The sequence below is a fragment of the Chiloscyllium plagiosum genome, unplaced genomic scaffold (genome assembly GCF_037043375.1).
Source record: "Chiloscyllium plagiosum isolate Xiang-an unplaced genomic scaffold, Cpla_swu_hap1 HiC_scaffold_39, whole genome shotgun sequence".
In the NCBI taxonomy this organism is placed as follows: domain Eukaryota; kingdom Metazoa; phylum Chordata; class Chondrichthyes; order Orectolobiformes; family Hemiscylliidae; genus Chiloscyllium; species Chiloscyllium plagiosum.
The window spans coordinates 20,962,503-20,987,992 of NW_028270177.1; the positions used below are offsets into that span (position 1 = coordinate 20,962,503).

Below are 25,490 nucleotides of genomic sequence, written 5' to 3' on the forward strand. Positions count from 1 at the left end.
TCTTTTGCTATCATCCCCTAATTCCTCATTTTCTATGCACTAGACTCCAGTAGCATCCATATGATATTGTCATATTCTTCCACTCTCCACAGGTGGAAGGTCTGCCCACTGCCACAACTTTCCAAGATTCATGGCGTCAGTGCCATCTGATCACCTGTGAAGCACTGGAAATTCACAAATGGCATGCATGGATCATTTTATTTGCCCTAGACAGAGAGTAACTGGCAACCTACTTTTCCAAGGGGCACCTAGGGTCCTGCTGGACAGGGGATGCAAGATGTTGTTGTCCACGGTAATATGCCCTGAGTTGTTGGTGACTGATGTAGGTCTGGAGGAACAAGCAGTGAGTGCAGTCACCAGGTGATCATTCAGATAATTATGTCAGGAATTGATACTGTCTAGTTTCTATCCAGTGGGTGTGTGAATGGGAAATTGTAAATCAATGAAGTAAGCTGATGAAATAATCAAGATATTAGTGCTTACAACTAGACCTCTCTTTGCTCACCAATGAGATTCATTTTTCCCGGCTCAACATCTGTTTAGAAAATGAAATTTTTGCACTCAACTTCGAGAAGATCCTTGCTAGCCATCTCATGTGATTTTTCCAACAATGCCTGTCTCCTTACTTCCTGGGACGACTCCACACAAACTTTCTTCTGATACTGTCCTTTATTTTGGAAGTAAATCTTAAAGTCAAAACAAAATTCCTGAAATTTGTAAAATAAACTAAGTGTAACAATAAAATGCTTCATCAGTACTCAAAGTGCTAGCTTCCGCAATGGATTATACTATCATCAGAAGGTTGCAAGTTCAAAACTCACTATAGTGGGTCAGTTTTAAATATTCCTACTGACAGTAGTGGATCATGGTTTGAATATGGAGTAGGAGAAATTCTGGGATTATTTATTCATTAGATGACAATGTAAGGTCAATATTTATTGCCAGCCCAACAGCCCTTGAGGTGGTGACGTAGAGCCTCCTTGAACTGCTGCAGTCCTAAGGGACATATTTCCAAATCAGGATGGTGTGTGACTTGGAGGGGCACTTACAGATGATGGTGTTTCCAAGCATCTGCTGTCTTTGCACTTCAAGGTAGAAGACATTTTGAGTTTGGAAGCTGTTATCAAATAAGCCTCAGTGAGTTGTTAACAGTGCACCCTGGAGATGATACATTTTGCTGCCACTGTGCTCAGGTTGTAGAGGAGTGAATATTAGGTATCCAATGGAGTTCAAAGAAGCACGCTGTTTTGTCCATATGGTGCTGAGTTTCTTGACTGTTGTTGGAGCTGCATCTATCCAGTAATGCGGAGATAATTGCATCGTACTCCTGAGTATAAAAAGGTTTTGGGGAGTCAGGAGGTGAATCATTCACAGCCGAATTCCCAGCCTGTGACCTGTACTTGTCATCATAGTATTTATCTGAGTGATTCAGTTAAGTTTCTGGTCAATGTTAACTTTCAAACCATTGATGTGAGAGATTCAGTGATGGAGGTAATGCCATTGAATGTCAAGGAGAGATGGTTATATTCACTTGGCTTGGAGCTGGCCATTGCTTGGCAGTTGTGCAACATGAATGTTACTTGCCACTGCACACTCTAAGCCTGAACATTTTCCAAGTTTTGAGGCTGGTTGGCATGGATCGCTTCATTATCTGAGGAGTTACAACCGGAACTGAACACCACAAACATCAGCAAATATCTCAATTTTTGACCAAATGGTTCAAGAAAAGTCATTGGTGAAGCAACTGAAGATGTTTCTGAGAACTCCTGAGAGCTTGTATCAATAGTGTCTTGGGGCTGAGTTGATTGCAGCCTTCTTCCTTCCAGGTGATGCAGAGTTCCCACTGACTACTGGTTTGCTAAGACTCCTTCATCCCATACTTAAGTTAAATGTTACCTGAGCATCAAAGCCGCTCACTTTTGCCTCACCTCCTCTGAACCCTCTCAAGTGAATATATTCTTTAAAATTAACCTTTTAGTGGTTGTCTGGAGTGGTCCCTTTAAGGACTTCGGGTTAGGCTACATATAGGTCAAAAAAACCTGAAACATGTTGTATTCAGGATACCAGTCTTTCCCAGGATCCTCAAAACAGATAAGTCTCATATTTATAAACGAAAAAGGCCTAATGCATTTCAGAGTTTTTTTTTTTATTATGCCAGTATGACAGATGGCACATTTCCAGCTCACATTGACTTGGTGCTTCCAACATGTCACATTGAAGGTGCAGGAGTAAGCCTGTTTACCACCCAAAAACCATGCAAGGTAACATCAAATCTACAGGTCATTTCAAAATAATACACTTTCATCTTTCAAGAGTTTGTCAAGTAGGATCTATTACCTGCTGTGGTGACTGTTTCAGTAACAGTTGCACTAAAAAAAATCATATGCAGGCTTCCATATTAATAATGTAGGCTCTGCAATCTAATCACTGCCCCATGGCATTCAATCATGTTACCATCACTGAATTCCCTGTTATCAACATCCTGGGCCATTAACATTAACCAGAAGTTCAACTGGACTCACCATGGAAATACAGTGACTGCAAGAGCAGATCAGAAGCTAGAAATACTGTGGTGCTTAATTCACTTGACTCCCCAAAGCCTGTCCAGATGTACAGGCACAAGCCAGGAGTGTGATGGAATTCTGCCCACTTGCCAGGATGGGTGCAGCTGCACCCAATGCTCAAGAAGCTTCACACCAGCCAGGACAAAACACCCCACTTGATTGGTGCAACATCCGCAAGCATCACTGCCTCCACCACTAACACAGTAGCAGCAGTGTGTATGATCTACAAGATGCACAGCAGTAATTCATTAAAGATCCTTAGGCAGCACCTTCCAAACCCACAACCTCCTCCATCCAGAGGAACAAGGGCAGCAGATAAATGGGAACACCACCTGCAAGCTCCCTTCCAAGCAACTCCCCATTCTGACTTGAAAATGTATTGCCATTCCTTCACTGTTGCTGGGTCAAAATCCTGGAATTTCATCCCTAAGGGCATTGTGAATCCACCTACAACACATGGACTGCAGCAGTTCACAAAGATAGCTCATCACCACTTTCTCAAGGGCAGCTAGGGACTGGCACTGGTTCCTGGCCAAATGAGTGAATAAAAAAGAAAAATGCAATTATTTCCCAAGATGTTCGGATAGAAAATAACAGTATAATAATCTCAGAACGTTTGCATTAAAATATCTACTGGAAAGAATCCAGAATTATTATGGTACTGTTATGTAGTTTATATTTCAAAAATGCCACTCACTAATGGTTGACGAACAATTCTGCCATGAAAATGTAACCATTTCTTGAAACATCTGGGACAGTTTCATACCTAGAGGTCTGAAAAACATCGATCTGTGTATAGTACCTTTCATACAGTGTTCTAAATGAATTTATTTTGAAGTGCATTTGATAAATTGGCAAGTATTATAAAAAATATGTGGCAAATTCTGCTAGATGAATTGTTTAACTGCCAATGTAGTCTATCTTTGATGTTGAGTACAAAGGAAAAATGATGGCCAAGTCACCTGGGGAACTCTTCACTATTCTTTATGTAGTGTCGCCTGGTTCCTTTAATTCCTGCTGAGCAGGACTTCATTCAACATCCCTTCAAAAGGGTGGCTGCTCTGATCACGTAATAGTCTTTCAGTTCTGCACTGTCAATCTTGGCTTCGTGGTAGCACTTTTGCCACTGACTCAGAAGGTTGTGGATTTCACTTAATATTGTAATTTGCTTTGAGTCACTTATCCAGTAATTATTAAGAGTAACTTTCTAAAGTTATTTGGATTATAGATAATTTTATATGCTAGCTTCTACTCAAACAGCAACACAAATTGTTCATCAGTAGCCCTGAAAATGTGATTAAGATTGTGATTTATGTTAGAGTTAGTTATTAAAAGCAGGCCTTGTGATGCCGTGTGGTGGAACACTGTGGAGAACTCCCAGTGGAGGCATGGTACCTTCCCACTGTGCTATGTTCACACACTTCCTGGTGGCTGGCTCAAAAATGACATTGGCAGTGGCTTGAAATGGGATACCTGCCAAACCCCTTTGGCTGTGGAGCATGTGTGACCCAGCAAGAAAATAAAATTGGGGCAAGTATAACAAACATGTGACTTTTATTTAACCATACACACATGCTGCAAACAACAATAAAAAACATTAAGCACATTTACAAATAATTGTAGCTAGGGAGTCTCCCCAAGTCATGACATGAGGAATGTGAGAGACACGAGAGAATTAATGTGCAGCTAGCATGCTATATTATTGCTAATCATTACAGTGTGAAACATTTGCAGCTTGCTGGAAATAAAATTTGCTGCTAGAATTTAATTTTGCATTCTTCTTCACTCTCACTTTTGAGAAGATTCTCCTGAACTGAGCCATGTACTCTTAGAATGAAGGAAAATGTTAAGTCCCAAAGGTAGAACTTCAACAATTGCAATTCCAAATCATTGACCCCATTTCAATTGATGAGCAGTGAAAACTCTGAATAAACAGTTTAACGCAATTCTTAAATCAAAATCTGTTGCTCCCTGTTATCTTGTATTAATGTTTGCCAGTTAAGGCTAAACCTTGGAATTTGCTTTGAGCTCTGAGCAGAAGACTTTCTAAAACTTGCTTAAAAATTTTAAAAAAAGAATAAAATAAGACTGGATAAGAATCTTCCAATGTCACTCAAATTTACTAATTCTGAACAGGTCTCATGCTTCACACAAATGTCCATTCTCGCATGAGCATAAACAGAACATTCTGGCATGACACCCAGTGTTTTGGCAGAAAACAGGAGCAAAAAACAGAACAGACTGTGAACTTCCCAGAATCATGATTGGAAACCTTGAGGGAGAAATTCAACTTAAGGTTGGTCACTTGTTCTGTGTCTAAAGAACAGTTGCCAGCGGTTGAACCGAAGGAGAGTGCCACATCTGCTCTAGTGAATCCCAAGACCTGCCTGATGGAACATTCTCTAAGCGGTTGAGCATGACTCCAGAGATTCTTACTCTCTAGATCTCATCCTCAATTATTTGAGAGTTGCCAAACAATGGCTGATGTCAAGACCTTACTATGGGATGCAGTGCAGACCTCAAGTCTACATCAGCCAGATCAGAAATCAAACCCTGCACCGCTTGCATTATTCTCAGCCACATGTTAGCCATAAATCGAACTGAGTGAATCAACCTCCTGCTGCCAAAGCTTGGGGCTTAATTAACAAATCAGGATACTATGCTACTTGTAAATTCCAGGTACACAAATGATGCTAAGAATAGAATGCAAATTGGAGGATCCATTTCCTGAGTTCACACTGCTAAAAGGGAGTCCAGAGTCCATAGCCCTGCTTTTAAGGAAGTCTCAGGGAGTGTACAGTAATTCAAAGTTACTTGGCATTTACTGCATTCCATATTTCAGGACTCTTAAATATTAAAACCAATTTTCCTTCAAGTTAGATTTTGAATAATTAAACCAGGGAGGCATTTGAATGAGTAGAATGTGAAATACAGGCGTGACAGAAAATAAGTCAATTTTTAGTCAGTGTTTGAACCCCAGTTCAAAATATGTTAATTATTTATATGAGGGAGCTAAATGTAAAATCGAACAAAATACTCCCCACCCGTGTCCTTCGGGTAATCAAGATTCCTCTGTACGTAACAGATGAATGTGGATAAATATAAGGTTAACCACTTTGGTAGCAAAAACAGGAAGGCAGATTATTATCTGAGTGATGACAGATTGTGTAAGGGTAAGACCTGGATGAACTCTTACACTAGTAAGCATGCAAATGCAGCAGATGATGAGGAAGACAAATGGTATGTTGACTTTCATATAGATAGGGTTTGAGTACAGATGCAGCGATATCTTGCTGCAATTGTAAGTGGCCTTGGTGAGACTATAACTAGAGTATTGTTTGCAGTTTTGGGTCTCCTTATCTGAGGAGTGATGCTCTGGCTGTGGAGGGTATGCAATAAAGGTTACCTGACTGATTTACTGGGATGATAGGATTGACTCATGAAGAAAGACTGGACTATATTCACTAGTGTTTAGAAGAATGAAAGCATCTCAGAGAAAACTATAAAATTCTAAAAGGGCTAGACAGACTAAACCAGGGGTCACAGTTTAGGATATGGAGTAGGCCATTTTGACTGAGATGTGGAGAAATGTCTTCACTCAGAGAGTGGTGAACCTGTGGAATTCTCTGCCACAGAAAGCAGTTGAGGCCAAAACATTGAACTTTTTCAAGGAAGAATAAGTTATAATTCTTAGGGCTAAGGAGACCAAAGGGTATGGGAAGAAAGCAGGAACAGAGTACCTAGTTGAATGATGAGCTTTGATCATGCTGAATAGCAGAGCAGCCTTGAAGGGCAGAATATCAGAGTTAAAGAAAGATGGAAGGACAAATTATAATGTGACAATGAAGAGAGGGATGAATGCAAATGAAGCCAGGTTTGAGGAATGGAGAATTTGGGGATGTGGGATTGATGGTAGTGCTGAAGCAGGCTAGTGTTCATGACTGGATTTAAAGTACAAAGATAAAATTTCTAAACTGCAAACACTTTGAGAGTCAGAATTCAACACAACTTAATGAAAAATAGGCAATGGCCGTGGACTTTCAGCAGGATGAGCTGGTCTACTGAAGTTAATGACAGAAAGCCAGCCACAAAAGCATTAATATAGTCAAGTTAGGACATGATAGTGGCATGGATGAGAGTTTCAGCAACAAATAAAATGAGGTTGGGGTGAAGGTAGACAAAGTCACATTATCATATTTACGTTAATTCTTTCCACTTTCTAACCACCAAATTGAATTTTGTATTAGAACTTATGAATTTTTTACCATTGTTGAAATGCATAGCTTTCATATTTGACTTAAGTAATGATGCTGTTTCTTAACGTGGAGGTGCCTGTGTTGGACTGAGGTGCACAAGGTCAGAGGTTACACGACACCAGCTAATGATACAGCAGGTTTGTTTGAAATCACAAGTTTTCTGATGAAGGAGCAGCACTTCAAGAGTTTGTGCTTTCAAATAAACCTATTGGACTACACCCTGGTGTCGTGTGACTTCTGGCTCTTTTTTAAGATTCCCATCTCCCCAATCATTCCCTACTGCTTATATTTGTGCTGATTCATTTAGCCATGTAGAGTATAATGTTATTCATGTCTATTTTTATATCAAAGATATTAATCCTAGGATTTTCTCAAAACCTAGACCTTCTAGCCCAAAAAGATAAGCCTTTGAAATATCAACATATGATGTCCAACATGAGCTAATTAAAATCCTTCTTCAGTCTATGTCTCTTTCTACAATTGCTCCCTTCCTGAAAACATTGACCTTTGTGAGTGATAATGTTTCAATTCTGAAGCCAAGTAGCATGCATTGTTTGCTGCAGGAGCATCACAAATCCATTTTAATTTGCACTTGCTTGATAATCACACCAATGCGTTTCCAGCGTAAAGATAGAAAACAGGACCTTTTTCTTATTTTCTCTTTCTAATCAGTGGCATTGAAAGAGACCCATTGAAGGAGGTGCAGTAGCGGTGTCCCTACCTCTGAACTGGGAGGCCTAGGCTCAAGCACCACCTGCTCCAGAGGTGTGTGATAGCATCTCTGCACAGGTTGACTAGAAAATAAGAATCAGTAGCATTGAAACCAGTTGTAGTATAGCCCTAGTCAACTTTGCTACGATCAAGTAATTAAGCTATCTTGAGGACCTTCTCAACTGAGCTATTCATTGATTTAATCAACTGGATTAGCAAGGAGTCTATCATTGTAATTTTATTTTGTCCAAGTTATATGAGAGGCTGCTGTTTAGAAGGCAGTCTATCATTAACTGCCCTTTAGGATGCTGTCATTTATTTAATCAACTCATTGGTAAGGACAGTGTGCCTTTATGAGAAGCTAATAATTGTGACTATTATTGCAGCTATTTAGAATTATGTGGGCTGGAACATGTAAAGTTTCAAATGATAGTGAATAACAAATAAGTTTCTTATGGGCATGGGTTCATTTTTATTGACAAGTTGAAAACTGAATGTATTTTCCACAAATCTTTAACATAATATAAAGCAGAACTGTAAATGGATTAAGAGCATCTAACTCCACACTTCTTTTCATTAAAACTGTTGAATAATTGCACGTGGTACAGAACATATTTTGTTCTGTTATGTTGTTTGAATGGTATGTAATCTAGAGTACTTGTTTGATATGGGCATTCACATTTCTCAAAATTCTGCTGTTACTCATTGTTGGCAAATCTCCAAGCCTTCTTTCAGAGCTCATTTCAATATATATTCTGAGAGGCTATTTGATTGAGTTAATATCAAACAATCACATGGTGAATTGAAGGCACCTAGATATTTTCAAATCAACCTGTTCAGACATATCATGATACACCTCTGGTGGGACATAAACCTGGACCTCTTGGTTCAGAGGTAGGGACACTGTCACTGCTCCACAAGATCCCTTAAATTACATTGCGCCCAAGCAGGGACATGAACCCTGGACCATCAGATTAAAAGTCTGATCTTATACCGATTGAAGGGTCTGATACTCTTAGATGAGAGCTAGGGCTTTAAAGGTGAGTGTGGATTGAAGAATCATCCCTATAGTTTTAAAGCTCTTCCTCCAATCACTCTGTTTTTTGAGGGAAGTTCAGTATTGGAAGAACAGGATTGATTATTCTCCCAATTATTGATTATTTGTAAGATTAGTAATGTAATTCTTGTTGTGCTATTTCTTATGGTCAGTATGTCGATATTCTTTTAAGAGACATGGTGTCTTCCCAGCCACTGAATGACATGGGTAGTGGCTAACCAACTGGGCAAATCTGCCAAAATTGGAAAAATGTGCTTCTCCATGTCAAGAAAAAAAGGTTTGATTTTGCGACCAGGTTTTTAACAATGAGACGAGAATCTTGCTGATGAGCAAAAAGAACCAATTTGCATACGATTGCATGCTATTAATATCTAATCTTGCTCCATCGATATGCAGTTTCCTATTCTTCCATGTGCTGGATAGAAATCTGATGGCAGATACTGACACCTCCCCTGGAATCCTGCGCCCCACAATTTGAGTATTTCGGGGAAATTTTCTTTGTGCCCTTTAAGATATCCTGGACAAGTTTCCTGTATGGGCTGTTTAACATTTTTAACATTTAATTAAAAAGACTAAAACTAGATGGCAACAATTACCAAACATAAGTCAGAGCGGGTGAGTGGTAGCTCTAGCCCACCACTTGCTCCTCCGAGTCCCAATCTTGGACAGTAGTCCAACATCTCAGATTACACTCCATAGGCAGTGACTGACTAAACGCCCCTCTTTGTGTAGGTCAGCATCTAACACTCATCAGCCTCACCGTATCATCATGGCACATCTCCAACCTATGAACAGTGCAGTTCTCCACTTTACTGTTGAACTTCAGAGCACACAGGCAATTTTTATTTAAATCAACTGGACGAAAGTGAGGACTGCAGATGATGGAGATCAGAGTCGAGAGTGTGGTGCTAGAAAAGTACAGGCGATCAGGCCACATCCGAGGAGCAGGAGAATGGATGTTTTGAGCATGAGCTCGTCATCAGGAATCATTTTTGTTTAATTTTATTTGAATACTGCAGCAAGGACACTTTGCAGGCAGGGACCAGCACAATCTCGTGGGTGGGTCAGGATCTGCCTCAGGGTTCCTCACTTTCTGTCTCAACACTCACATTGTGCGTACTTGGATGCTCACAGCATCTCTGCCTTCCCTTGCCTTGACTTTTTGCACTTTGCTGCTTTATTCCAAACTTAAAAAAGCTCATAAGGTTTCTGCCTTACCTTGCTTTGCCATTTATGAGTGCAAGGAACATCTCTTTTCAGCAGAGTTAATCTGAAATTTCATGTGCTGGCTAAAAGATATTAAACTTCTTACTATCTGAAGGATGTCTAACAGTGAGTAAGCCTTCCGGGATAGCCAAACTGAAGAGAGAGAGTTTTAGATGCAAGATTCCAGAATTAAAGAATACTAGAACTAGGAGAAATCTAACCTAAGTTAACCAAGTTTATAAAGTTAGCAAGGTCTGTGTTGAACAAAGAGTTACAACAGTTGGGCACTTGGAAGATGTGAGGGAATAACTTTGCCAGAAGTAAGCAAAAGACCCATTAAAAATCTCAATCCTTAAATCAATTTTATAAATACATAGACAACTGTAATATAAAAAGGATTGAATAACATTTATTAAAATCAGTCCCAGTTGTAATCAGCAGCAGTCTGGATAACTGCTAAATCCCATCTTCTCAATTAGGCAGGTTAAATGGAATGTTTTACACCACCATTTGATTTGAGGTCAGCAGGTAACTCTTTTACTGACATCAAAATATTAATTTAGAGCAGTGTGAAGTATTGGGAAAAATTCTAATGAGAGAAGAAGTGTTAGAGGAATCGGAATCCTTGAAAGTGAATAAGTTACCAGGGCCAGATGGATTATGTCCCTAGGATGTTGAAGGAGGTCAGGGAGGAAATAGCAGATGCTCTGAGGAGTATTTTCACTTGACACAGATGAGGAACCAGAGGACTGGAAGAATGCAAATGTTGTGCAATTATTTAAAAAGGGTGCAAAGGAAATGCCGAACAATTATAGGTCAGTTAGTCTTATTTCAGTGGTAAGCAAGTTGTTAGAATCAGTCCTGAGAGATTGGATAAACTGTCACTTAGAAAGGCATGGACTAGTCAGCGATAGTCAGCATAGCTTTGTTCAGGGAAGGTCATGTCTTAGAAAATTGATTGAATTCTTTGAGGAAGTGACAAGGAGGATCGATGAGGGTTGTGCAGTGGATGTTATCTACATGGAGTTTAGTAAGATATTTGATAAGATCCCCCATGGCAGACTGGTCAAAAAAGTAAAAGCCCATGGGATACAGGCTAATGTGTGAATCCATTAATGATCAATGGCTGTCCTTGCAAATGGAAAGCTGTTTCAAATGATGTTCTGCAGGGCTTCGTATTGGGACCCCTGCTGTTTGTTTTATACATTAAGATTTGGACTTGAATGAGCGGGGCAAAATTGGGAAATTTGCAGATGACATAAAAATTGACAATGTATTGGATAGTGTAGAGGATAGCTGTAAGCTCCAAAATAATACAGAGGGTTGGTGGAGTGGGCAGGAAAGTAGCGGATGGAGTTCAACTCTGAGATCAAGCTGTAAAAGGCAACACACAACTAATGGGAATATAATGAGAGGGGTAGATGAAGTGAGAGATCTTGGTGTGCAAGTACACAGATCCCAAAGGGTAGTAGTATAGGTAGATAAGGTGGTAAAGAAGGCATTTGGAATGCTCTCCTTCACTGGCAGATGCATTGAGTACAAAATATAATATATAATTATGAAACTCTATAACACAGTGGTGAGGCCACAACTGGAATACTGTTGGTGTTCTAGTGACCACATTGCAGTAAACACGTAATTGCTCTGGAGAGAATGCAGAGAAGATTTATTAGAATATTGCCAGGGCTGCAGAATTATAGCTATGAGGAGAGGTTGGGTTGTTTTTTTCTTGGAACAGAGAAGGCTGAGCTGTAAAATGATAGAGATAATACAAAATTGTGAGGGGTAGAGATAGAGTAGATAGGAGGAACCTGTTTCCCTTGGCAGAGAGTTCAAAAACCGTAGATTCAAGCTAAGGATTAGAGGGGACATGAGGAAAAACGTTTTTACGTGGTGGGTGTCTAGAATTGCTGCCTGTGTTAGTGGTGGAGGCAGAGACCCTAATCTCTTTTTAAAGGTTACCTGGCTCTGCACCTTAAGTGCTGTAAGTTGCAGGCCAAGGGCCGCGTACAAGAAGATCAAATTAGAAAGGTCATCTGGGGTCTTTGGGTTGGCATGAACAACATTGACTGAATACCCTCTTCTGTGCTGTGTCATTGTATGCTTCTATGAACAGAAACGTCAGATTAAATAACATGACTTTGACTAATAATGGAATGAGGGCTACAGAAATCAAAATTCAATCACGGAATGTCACTTTGTTAGATTGGGATGCAGTATTTATTCAACAAGGCAGCCTTCTGCAAACCAGACCATTACTTTCAATTATCCGTCCAACTATGGTTGTTGATAGCCCCCTGAAGGAAGCATTAATCTAGGATAAAAGCTTGCAATCTAAAAATGAATCTGCAAGATTAAATATAAAATTGGGCAAAAAAGCTCACCTTATTTTTTAGCCATTGCTTAGTGATTGCAGTACTCATCTCTGTGACAGAAGGCTGGAGGCTCAGTTTTTTCAGACTTCATTCATTGAGTGTAGGCAATGCTAGCTAGGCTAGCTTTCATTGCTCATCCCTAATTATCTTTAGAAGGTGATAGTGAGCTGACTTCTTGAACCATTGCAGTCTTTGAGCTGTGGGGTCACACTCAGTTCTGTTAATTAGAGAATTCTAGGATTCTCACCAGAACGAAGGACCCGATACCCAGCATGAGCAAAACTAATGTACTGTACAAAATCCCATGCAAGGACTGCACAAAACACTATATAGGACAAACAGGAAGACAGCTAACGATCCGGATCCATGAACATCAACTAGCCACGAAACGACACGACCAGCTATCCTTAGTAGCCACACACGCAGACGACAAGCAACATGAATTCGACTGGGACAACACTACCATTATAGGGCAAGCCAAACAAAGAACAGCCAGGGAATTCCTAGAAGCATGGCACTCATCCACAAACTCCATCAACAAACACATCGACCTGGACCCAATATACCGGTCACTACAGCAGACAGCTGAAACTGACAACCGGAAGCGGCAGGGACAGGCCACTATAAATACCGGAGGAAACACCACAGAAGCACTTCGCAGGAGGCTCCCAAGCACTGAGGATGTCACCTAGACAGGGGACGAAACGTTTGCAACAAAAATTTCCAGCTCAGCGAACAGAACCACAACAACAGAATTCTAGGATTTTAATCCAACAACAGTGACAATGATATACTTCCAAGTAAGGATAGTGTGTGGCTTGGAGGGGACATTGCAGATAGTGGTCTTCCCATGCATCTGCTGCCCTTGCCCTTCTAAGTGGTAGAGGTAATGGGTTTAGAAGGTGCTGTTGACTGGCTGAGTTACTCCAGTGCATTTTATAGATGGTATACACTGTTGGCACTGTGTGACACTGGTGAAGGAAGTGAATGCTGAGGGTGATAGATTGGGCATCAGTCAGGATGTTTTATCCTAGATTGAATTGTGTTTCTCAAGTATTATTGGAGCTCCACACATCCTTGCAAGCTGCACACAAGTTGAAAGTATTCTATCACACTCTTGACATGTACCTTGTAAATGGTTAACTGGCATATTGTCAACAGGAGATGAGGAGATGTCCACAGAATTCCTAGCCCCTAACCTACTCTTGCAGCCACAGTTTTTAAATGGCAATTCTGAAGAAGAGTCACTGGACTCAAAACATTAACTCCATTTTTTCTTCAGATGCTGCCAAAATGACTGAATTCCTCCAGCTATTTCTGTTTTTGACGTAAATAGTTGGTCCAGTTCGGTTTCTGGTCATCGTTTACTGAATTGGATTTGTCATGCTTTTTGTGAACAGGACATACCTAAACAATTTTCCTCATTTACAGGTAGATGCCCAGTGTTTTGACTGTACTGGAACAGCTTGGCGAGGAGTGAGGTTAGTTCGTGCATACTAGTCTTCAGTCCTATTGCGAGAATGTTGTTAGGGCCTGTAGGCTTTGCAGTATCCAGTGCTTTTAGCCATTTCTTAATGTCACTTTGAGCATCAAATTAGTTGAAAACTGGTATCTGGGATGCTGGGGACCTCTGCAGGAGGCCAAGATGAATGATTCACTCAGCAGTTCTGGCTGAAGATGGATGTAAATGCTTTCGCCTTGTATTTTGGAATAATGTGCTGGACTCCACTGTCATTGAGGATGAGGATATTTATAGACACTCACCCAATCTCTTTATTGTTTCATAGCCCACATAATTTATGATCAAATGTGGCAGCTCAGCAGAGCTTATGTCTGATCTGATAGTTTGGCATTGCTTAGCCCTATCTATTGTGTGCTGCTTCCGCTGTTTAGCATGGAAATAGTCCTATGTTGTATCTTGACCAGGTTGATAATTGGTGCTGTTCTAGCCTGCCCTACTGTATTTTTCATTGAACAAATGTTATATCCCAGCTTGGTTAAAATGGTCAAGTGAGGAACAGGACAGACCATGCGGTTGGAAATTGTGGTTGAATACAGTTCTACTGCTGATGGCCCACAGCACCTCATGTTAAAACCACAGTTTTAAGCTGCTAGATGTGTTGAAGTCTGACTCATTTAGCCCAATGGGAGTACTACACAACACAATGGAAGGTATCCTCAATGTGAAGATAGGAGTTGGTCCCCACAATGACTGTGTGGTGATCACACCTACAAATGCTGTCATGGACAGAGACATCTGTGACAGATTAGAGAGGATAAGGTCAAATGTGTGTTCTTTTTCTTCTTCATTCATTAATTCATCACCTGTTGTTGACTCAGTTTAACAGCTATGTCCTTTAGGACTTAGCCAGTTCAGTAAATAATAATTTCCATCTATTCACTCTTGGGATGGACACTGTTTTCCCCAAGTGGTGTTAAATTTGGAGGAGTCCTGCTGCATCGCCTTCTGATATATGATACTTCATAGGGTGCAAAGTCAATATTGAAGACTCCTAGGGCAACTCCCTCCCATGGTCTACGACTGTACTGCTGTCTCTGATAGATCTATCCTGCCAGTCGGACAGGAGATACCCAGGGATTGAGATGGCGATGGCTGGGAAATTGTTTGTAAATTATTATTTTGTGAATCTGACTATGTCAGGCTGTTACTTGACTACTCTGTAGGACAGGTCTCCCAGTTTTAGCACAAGTTCCCAAGTGCAAGTATGAATTTTCAGGATTAAGAGTTCTGGGTGAACCATTGCCATTTCCAGAGCTGAGGTAAATTCTGGATGGGCCATCCAGTCTAATTCCTTTCCTTAGACTATGTGACCATTAGGCAACTGATTGACTTGCTAAGACATATCAGAAGGCAGTTAAGAGTCAAATACATTGCTGTGAGTCTGGAGTCACATGTGGGCCAGATTAGGCAAGAATTATTCCCTAAAGGACATTAGTGAATAAGACTGATTTTTTTACAATTATGGTTATGTGTGTTTATACGCTAAAAGATAACTATATTTATACAAAGTCCAAATCCACTCTTTTATTTCAATTAACCACACTACATTAAACTCACACACTGCTAATTACTACCTCCCCTAATTTATATGACCAATTGTCACCTAATTAAATCTTAATTAATATATCCATCATCTGTTTTCTTGATCCATTAGGCATCAGGCATTCCTTCTGACCTTATTAGATGATAACAGATTCTCTTCTTTCTAATTAAGTAAAATTGCATATGTATACAATAATAACAAAAATAAACAAAACATACAAAATGACAACATATTATTCCTTACTTGTTCTCTGCACATTAAAGTTCCCAGTGTTCTTTTTCCAACGTCTGTGAACTTGTTCCTTTCTTTGTTTAAAAATAGATAGCTGACTGTTGCTAACTATCCATTTCAATTTGGAGATTTCCCCATTATCCAGCCTCTGTTTTAAAACCACATCATTAACACTCAATGCGTGTTGAACTTCTTTTTGGAGTTTCTTCCAATGTTTTACTAAGAAAAATGTATGGACGACCAGGGGTGTTGTGACCTTAGTCAAAAAGAAAAAGGAAGCATTCATAAGGTCGAGGAGGACAAAGCCCTTGAAGTATGTAAAGAAAGTAGGAAAGAACTTAAACCCCCAAAGAATTAGAAGGGCTAAAAGTTGTCATGAAATGTTGTTAGCAAACTGGATTAAGGAGAATCCCAAGGCTTTTTATACATATATAAAAAACCAAGAGAGTAGCCAGGGAAAGGGTTGGCCTGCTCAGGACAAGGGAGGGAATTTCTGTGTGGAGCCAGAAGAGGTAGGTGAGGTCCGAAACAAATACTTTATGTCATTATTCAGTAAAGAGAAGGAATTGGAGAATGATCTCAGGGAAGGGAATATCAAATTTCTAAGCCAAGTTGTTATTAGAAAGGAAGAGGTATTGTGCATCTTAAAAAGTATTAAGGTTAATAAGTCCCTGAGTCCGTAAGTGACATTTAGGAGAGTAACAGATAACTTAATTGAAACATATGAACTCCCAAGGATTTGATAGGGTAGGTGTGGAGAGGATGTGACTCCTTTTAATCTAGAAATAGAGGTCACTGTTTGAAAATCAATGGTCACTCGTTTAAAACAGACATGAGGTGACATATTTTCTCTAAGAAAGGCTTTGAAACTCTCATCCTGAAAAGGTGCTGGAAGACGAGTCTGAATATTTTGAGGTAGAAGTGGATAGATTCTTAGCAAGTTATGGGCTGAAAGACTATCAGGGGTTGGCAGGAATGTGGGTTTCAGATGACAATCAGGTATTATTTTAATAAATGGTGGTGCAGACTCAATTTTCGTAATGATGTTGCATTTTGATGAGTTTTTCTGTGTGCAACTTCGCTGTCAGATCTTCTACATCACCAAAGTGACTACACTTCAAAAGTACTTAACCATTTATAAACACTTTAGAATGTCCTGAGGTTATGAAATATGTAATATAAATGTAAATCTGGCTTCCTGTTTTATGTGATGTCAAAAACCAGGGATGGTTTTTTCATGAATACTGCACTTTGATCAGTCTTTTTTTTGCAATTTTCACTCCAAAACATCTGTAAATTTTCATTTTAGCCATTGTGGTAAGCATGTTATTTCAGTCTGGGCTCATTAATGTGATTTTCATTGTTCCTGACATTTTTAGTGTTCCTGACAAAGTAAATTATTCAGTTATTATAACTAAATTAAGCTCATATAATAATGGTCCTGAATGTGTACACCACCTTAAAGTGGTAGATGCAAGTACAGTTACAGCATTTAAAAGACATTTGGACAGGTGCATGAATAGAAAAGGTTTAGAGGAAGATGGGGCAGAGGTGGGCATATGGGACTAGTTTAATTTGGGAAACTTGGTCAGCATGGATGAGTTGGATTGAAGGGTCTGTTTCCGTGCTGTATGAATCTATGACTCTACGAATGTAGAGATAACACAGGAAAACATATGATGATCTAAAATGGCAGAATTGGCACGAAAGGCTGAATGGCCAGTCCTATGTTCCTATTCGTTCTATGCACCACCATTTCCCACTGAAAGACAATCAATCTGCAGACATTCCACCTTTGAATCAGTAACTGAACAATAATCAAGTGCTTCGTGAGTGAATTCAACAGAGGTTTATTTTTATTCTAGACTTATGTAATCGATATATTATCGGATTAGGACAACATTAACACTCTACATATGTATACCTTTTACATATTAAAGAACCGAAAGTAGTATATCACATTCTAAAAGATGAAAGACTTAATCTAAATTTGTTTAATATATCATTACTGCTCCATCACACTGTAACCCTTTTGCTATAAATTCTGTGTCTTATGGTCCTGTTCCACAACCACCTGATGAGGAGGCAACACCTCGAAAGCTACTGCTTCCAAATAAACCTGTTGGAACTATAACCTGGTGTTTTGTGATTTTTAACTTTGTCCACACCAGTCCAATACCGGCACCTCCAAATTATGTATACCCTTGTACACCATGTATGAATTGTAATCCAAGTTCAATTTTGGAAGACTGTTTCTCAATCAATATAAATTAATCATTGTCAAAATACTTTTCTGTCATGTTTTTACTCATAATATTGCTAGTGTTTCCTGTATATAAATGTAATAAAGTAAATGACCAAACGTAATGATTATCCTGAGATTTGCAATTTGTAATTATACTCATTGCCATGAACTCAACATCTGGGGAGCTGCACTGGGTAATTCACATTTTGAACATTCTACATACTAGCAGTTGCCACCCATGAAAATATTACAATAATGGTACTTAGGTATCATGAACTTCTAAAGCTTAGGAAAACTTGTATAGGTTACATGTATTTGTAGTATTCGCAATTGGAAATTCAGTGTAATGTATTTTACAAGATACATGAACATGTGTAATGTGCGATGCTCCTCTAAATTAATTTATTTCTCTAATTCACTCATTATTGAATTGCTGTAATTGGTAAGGTTTTCCAATGCATCTATCTCAATAGTGTGGTGCCTGCACACCAATTTAACTTGGGAGCAAAATTTATAACTCGTGTGTCACCATCCAGGGAACAACACAAATTAGATTAGAACACCACAACATTTCTACAACGCTTATCTAAGGATATGGAATTCCATTCTCATTGGCAAGGTGACCACTTGAATTTATCAGCTGAACTAACCTTGGTATGTAACTTGCTTGAAGGACATAAATATACAAAAAAAACATGAAAAAATGCTTATCTCATTTTTGTTTATCAGCAACTAAGGGTTGTCACGAAAAATTATGGCCTTATTGCTGATGATAATGCCCTCTAAAAGACAAGTAGCAATCAAATAACAGAAGGCAGATATTCACAGAACTTGACTGTAAATAGTCAAATTGTATAGTATTTTCAAAGCTAGGAATACCAAACAGAGAAAACAGTCCATACTGTTGCCCACTTACCTCTATTTTATAACTGCATCCTACCCATTTTGGGGCAAAAAGGTAGAAATGCAATGTACAAAATGTTAAAAAAAAGGAAAATGAGTACAAAAAGCTTGAAAAGAGCATGAAGCTTCAAAAGTGGTTTGTCAAAGTTCTTCAAGACCACTCTGGGTAGTGCACACAAATAATCAAGACAGTGGCAGGACGAGTTGACAAACAAATAGTAAGCAAATGGAGTCATTAGCTTCTTTAATAGAGGAAAATAAGATAAAAACAAAGAGGTTATGTTAAAACACTGGTTAGTCCACAGAAGGGTATTGTGTTCAATTCTGGGCACTGCACTTTAGGAAAGACATTAAAGTCACAGTGAGGGTGCAAAACAAATTTACTAGACTATTACATGAGGTCAGGGGCTTCACTTATGCAGTGAGAATGGAGAGGTTGAAGGTCTACATACAGCGAAGAAGACGGAGATAATTGTTCAAAATCATGAATGATTTTGACAGAGTAAATAAAAAGAAACTGTTTCCACAGTTAAATGAATCAGAAACTAGAGGGCATGGATTTAAGGTGGTTGATAAAAGAACCAGAGGTGATTATGAAGAAACATTTTGTTACACAAGCCATTTTGATCTGTAATACACTGCCTGAAAGGCTGGTGGAAACAGATTCGATATTATAATTCAAAGAGAATCAAGTAAGTACTTGAAGAGGAAATAAGATTTAGAGCTACATAGGGACAGAGCAGAGAAATGCAATTAACTGAATAGCTGCATCAGCTGAAGTGCCAACACAGGCAATAGAGGCTGAATGACATCCCTTCAGTGCTATAGCATTCTAGGAAACGCTATTTTGTTGGCTGAAAGGAAGCCACCTGTCTTGTTCTTGAGCTAGTAAGGTTCCAAACTATACCAAGCAGTTGATTTGATAGCATCTCTCACTTCATATTAAAGTCATGGCTTGTTCATCATTCATTTGATTATGGAGTAACAGTTTCTGGTGCTTAAGCCAGATCTTTGTAGATATGCCTGGAACAAAAGAAGCTTCTATAGCACTTTAGTCTTCAATCATATACTGGATGCCACAAGGAAATATCACATACACTCTGTCTGTTATTCCTGTGTTTCACACCAAAACAATGCTTGGAACTCTTTAATGTGCACAAGTTTGAATACAGTGTTCATGATTCTTTGCTACACAAACATTATTTGAGCAAATTATCCTGACGAGACCTATGACTTGTGCATTGGTAGTCTCTTTGTGCCCTTACAATTTTTGGTTCTTGCAATGGCTGCTGGTTGTGCCCAGTTGTTCACCTAACATGCAGAACAACATTTATTTGAAGGCCTGCTAACCTGAACAGGAACCAAAGTTATGATGTTCACAAGGTTATAGTGTTCACTATGCATATTCTTCTTTTACATTATGTTTCAACATTCAACATATGGAGCAAACTATGTTTAAAATCCAGAAACTCAGACAAATAATATTTCCTTTTCTAAATTAAAGACACCTGTATTGGTGAACTGTCTTTGGTAACTTTCATTAATTGGTATGATTATATTTTGCATACATTGTTGATAAATCTATTGCTCGATGGATATCTCAGTGCACTGAAAACAGAAATAATTTCAGGCAGCCTAGTAACTGAAATACAGTTAACCTTTTAGCTGCCAGTTAAATTAGACTAAACATGCAAATTGTAAAAAGCATTTTGATGAATTTTCTATCCCACCCCCAACCAACTTAATGGGTAGACACGTTCTGGAGTTTGATTATACATACATAAGCAGCCTTCAGTTCAGTGACCATTATTCCTGCAGCTTCAATTAGTTTGAGGTTTCAGTCAAAACTGATTCACTCAGACTTAAAATCAAGGCCATAACATATTACATCAGGCATTAAAATCAACCATTCCTCCATAAGTATCTCCTTTTAAGAAGATGTCATGGGCTAGGAATTAAAAAGAAGAAACTCTGAATTACTTTGTCCTTCCTTAGCATAGACACTAATGACTGTACAACTGATCTGGCTGAGATCGGATCACTTTACACAGATCATTGATTTAACCTAGATCTCTGTAGCTTTGTACCTGACTAAATTATGATTTTACTTAATTAGTCATAAGGGAGAGGGTATTTGTACTTAAATATAAAAGGGTACACTGCCTGCTTTAATCAGATTTGAATGCCAGAAAAGCAGAACAAATGCATAATTGAGCTACATACCGTACACTGATTGCTTGCCACTCTGCAACTCCTGATGACATTGTAAATACAAAAATTCTTGATGAGGTACAACTGCAGTTACATTCAACATGCGGTTATTTGTGATGCCACACTTCTTTCATCTGAATGTACTGCTGATGCTAAACCCTCAACTTCAGCAATAATTTGTAATGTTATTTTTGACATTGGTGCAAACCAAAACAAAAGAAATAATTCTCACTGACAATAAACAGAGCAAACTCCCTTCAGCTAATGTTTGTTTGACTTTCAACTAAGGCACAACTTTAAATATTTGCAATTCCTTTCAAATCTGGCATTTTTGTCTTTTAGTCCTCTGAACAGAGGAAACAATGTGCGATGGAGTATGCTACCCTATTCAAGTATATCTTCCAGTATATCTACCAGAATCTTTAATAAGATTCTGGTAACATATATGGAGTGCTCATGATATAGTAAACCTCATGATTGGCAAGAGTGGCCAAATGCAAGTTAGCTGGGGACAGGGAAAGTAATAAGGAAAAGAACTATAAAAATTTAGAACAATCTGTAATTCACTGAACAGAAATGAATGACTTTCAAATTGATGTTTAAAATTGTCACATACTAGGTCCAAATTTCCTTTAAAGAATCAGTTATGTCTTCAACTGTCAGCTTTTCTTCTCTGTTTTGCGATACAGGGGATCTTGGGTTGTTATTTTATTTTTGTCTATATCGTCCATCTTTCTCAGTCAACATTACCTGTTTCTGAGATAGTTTTGCCTTAGTTTCTCACAAACCATCTTGACTCTTTTCTTTTACTTTCTTGTAAAGTATTGTGTGAAATGCAGTGTTATATTGACAGGTATAACAAGGAATTAATGATCCTGGGTCATGAATTTCTGTATGGGAGCTTTTGAGTTGCTGTGTTATACTTGTCAGCCATTGTATAATTTACAGCTTTTAGACACATAACTACGTTTTTATATAACCATACCCCCTCCTTGCTGCTGAATGGGTAGAACTGCACCCATTCTGCAATAAGCACTGTTTATGCTGTATGATTTGGTTTCAAAACACTGTAACATTAACTAGAAAGGAATCGCTTGAATTTTTTTAATTAACAGATTTTTGAAGTAGTTAAGACATGTTTTCTTTTGACCATCTCAGATATCAGACATTGCTAACTGTCTGTAAATAATGTCAGAATGGTGTTTGGAAATAAACAGTAGTTATTTAAGATTATTTCCTAGTTGGAACAGCGCCTTTAAATTCTGAGTTAACCTGATTTAATTAATTTCTTAATTAACAATAAATTACTTTAAATAGAATATATTCAAGATACCAAAAAAGTTGGGAACTTTCCTTTTGAAGTTACATAGTTACGATGCATTAGCATACAAATCATTTTAAACTTCCCGCTGAAGAGATGTAGTATGCAAAGCTGTGCATGCTGAAGTAATGAAATGTCACAGTCCCATTTTCCCAGTAATCTATTTTTCAAATGTCAACTTACATGAAAAACGGATAACACTAATGATTTTTGCTTTGGCCTAAAGTGTTATCTGATATCTCTGTTCCTTGTCAGTTTGAATAAAAGGGATAATTTTTGCAAACGTTTACCAGCTGTCAACTTAATACATTAGCAGAACTAAAATATGCTGGTTACATATCGCTAAGAGCTACACATTTTAAAAAAAACGAGCACCAGATGTTTGAAGCATACACAGACTATTTTGGATAGATTCTTGGTTTGTTGTATAAGACCCAGTAAACCTGAAATTACGCACTCATTTAGTTTGCTAAAATCTTTAACATGTAACATTCCAAGCTAATTAAAATGATACTTACAGTAATTGCAGTTAGGATTAGCTGTGCCTTTGATTTTGCCCTTTTTATCAATCTTCAGATAGAACTGTGTTCGACAGAAAAGTTTCCTTATTCTGACATCTCCACCTTCCATGTAGTCATAACTTCTGGTGTGCCGCTCAGGACTGGAGGAACAGTTCACACTTGCAGCTAGTTGGTCTGGAGTCATGTCATTGCAAGCAAAAGACACACTCCCTGCTAGAAGGATACAATGAAAGTATAGTCTGTACAACAGAGTTGGCAGGATCCATGTTTGCATCCATTTGCGCATTATAGTGCACTGCTCTGGGTTCTCCTGAATAACATACTGCAATTTAAAGTATGAATCAGACGGATGCTGCTAGTTTGGGGTCTCAGCTTCTGCCTGGTCTCCGTGACCTTGAGTCTCTTTTTATGTGTAGCACTTGCAGTTTTAGAATCTATGTAAACTTTCCTGAAAAAGTTTTATGGTGCTGAGCCAGGGTTTCTTCAGAGAACTGATGCACTGTAACTTTCCTCTATAAACAAATCAGTTTGCAGTGGTCTTGAATTTCTTGATCTTCCTTGCTATTAGAATCTTCCTTTTGTACAGAGAGGTTTGACGGTAATAAAGCTGCAAGCAGAAGTATCACTTAACTTTAATAAGCCATTACAGTCAGCTGTTACAAATAAATTACAACCATAGCAACAAGCTTGGAGGTGTATTCCAAAGTTTTTTTTTTAAAAGTTCTAGCTGGTTGCCAGTTTCTGGTTTAAAAAACTGTATCGCCAAAAAAAGTACAGTAGGTAGTTTGCTTTTCCAATGACTGCTCTATGCAGTAGTTTCGGTCTTTTACTGTATGTTTCAAAAGTGTGATGTCTGTAGCATGGTGTGTGTTCTATGCTAGCAGTCCACTGCTGTTTTAACTACTCTGCTAAACTCTATTGCATAATCAATTCCCTAAGCTTCTGTACACTTGTCATCTTGCATGCATTCATTCATTAGTAATCACTGCACTTTTTATGTGGTGAACCAAATGCTTTCCATGGAACGTCCCATGCTTCCCACACAGCATTCTTGTTTCAACGTCTAGACCGGCTGGAAACATTCAGAACTACCTCAATTTCAACTACATATGTTTAATGTGAGCTAGCATAATTTTAAAAATTCGTATGGTCATAAGGTTTTGTATGTATAACATAATAAAAGACAATTTGTGTATAAAACTTACTTTTACTTTTGTTGAAGACAAACTGTGCATAAAAGAAATCCATTGCTTTTCTCCCTCACAACATCAGCCTGTACGTCGTTGTGGACAATTTCCTAGTCCAGGAAGATTCCAAGAGAATCATAATTGTTTCCATAAATCAAGTGTTAACATGAGAGGGATTTTCTGGGCATCTTGAGCCTGTTGTTTTGCAGTTCTGTTCGATAAATGCCTTTCCCTGACCTCACTTGGAAGTAATTAGATCTTAGCCAGTCAGCTGTCAGTTGGATACACGAACAAAGAAAAAGTGAGGTTCCTTTTGTTAGATGTCCACATGGTCATCAGAGGGAGCTATGAACTCACAGAGGTCTTTCTTATTTCCATACAATATCACAATTCTTTATTCTCTGCTTGTTAATTCAGCTCTGCTCCAATCATGGTAGAAAAATGTGATCTGCTCCTCCAAATCTCTCCTCCTCTACTTCTCTTTATTGAATAAACAAGGCTCAGGAATGAATCTTACAATATATAGAATACAAGTCATCCATCATATTCATTATGCTTTTGGGAAATTTATGTTATCTTGGTATAATACATTGAAGTGAATGAAATTTAACTTCTGTGTTAAAGCAGTTGAAAATCTTTAATTGGCCAAATATAATTTTAACAGCCACATTTATTTTGAAAAGTTTTTGCTATGTCACGCGAAATAGTATCAGAGGAGATTATGATACCATTCAATGTTTTCTTGTCATCAGCACAATGTACCTGGTTTGTATCTGGTTTGTATCAAAGCTAATAATGAATTTCAATGAGACGTTTTTGGTATTGTATGATTTTTTGCTAGATTTTTGCTGAGTTCAAAACCTTTGTAAAGATCCATACTATTATCACTTGGATTGATACTGCAATTTGAGGGAAAATTCTCCATCATTCTGAGTGAGCATCAACAATGTGGAATTTTGATAACAGAGGTTACCTCAGTTACCTCAGTAAGTTATAAGCATTTTTTTATGATTGTGAAAGACCCACAGCTTTTAAATTCTGTATGCTTAAGTGACTTATAGGCTTTCATACAAAGCAGAAATGATCCATTATATTGAAATATTCTGGACATTTGTTAGATATATTGCTCCTTTACAGTCAAAATTATCTGTAAATTGTTTCTAAAGCGCAGTTAGTTTCATTGAAGAAGTGTTACTTTATTAAAAAATCAATGTTTTAAATTACTAATCATTCTCTTGAATGAAAGCCAAGTTTCATTTGACATATTTAATCAAATTAATATGTTTTAAACTAGATTATGTTATTGATTATTGTAAAAACAGATTAGCATGCAAAATTGTGCCTGATGACAAAAATACCTGTATTATTTAGTTATGAAAGAATCCAGTAGAGTTTCCAACAGAGTAGCAAAGTGCATTTATCTGTATTACATTTCATCACTTGACACTTGCAAAACTTTACATTTTAATGTATTTTTCCTATCTCTCACATCCTCCCTCAGGGTGCTGAACTGAGAAGTTGACATGTATCAGCTCAGAAACATCTCCAGGGACACCATCATGATTCACTAGAAAGTAGTATGAAGCAATATGATAGGTGACCCCTTTCTGTCGCATTTTTCCTCTTTTCTTTGTCAA

General features: G+C 38.3%; 2 protein-coding genes across 4 annotated transcripts in view; one reads left to right on the forward strand and one right to left on the reverse strand.

The window, feature by feature from the left end:
• Nucleotides 1-24,029, reverse strand: part of fgf7 (fibroblast growth factor 7) — a 92,208-nt gene extending 68,179 nt beyond the window's left edge. The window contains exons 1-2 of one of the 3 annotated variants that reach the window (XM_087981244.1): nucleotides 23,872-24,029; nucleotides 22,664-22,879 (exon numbers count right to left, since the gene is read on the reverse strand). In XM_087981244.1, coding sequence (XP_087837370.1) covers nucleotides 22,664-22,879; nucleotides 23,872-23,914 — 259 coding nt within the window. In that variant the 5' untranslated portion in view covers nucleotides 23,915-24,029. Of the gene's footprint in view, nucleotides 1-22,663; nucleotides 23,511-23,871 lie in introns of those variants that run through there. The other 2 variants (XM_043677421.2, XM_043677422.2) reach the window with 2 other exon arrangements.
• The window catches only part of LOC122540996 (protein FAM227B-like), a 298,901-nt gene that overhangs the window by 199,092 nt on the left and 74,319 nt on the right, over nucleotides 1-25,490 (forward strand). The gene's annotated exons all lie outside the window — the stretch shown is intronic.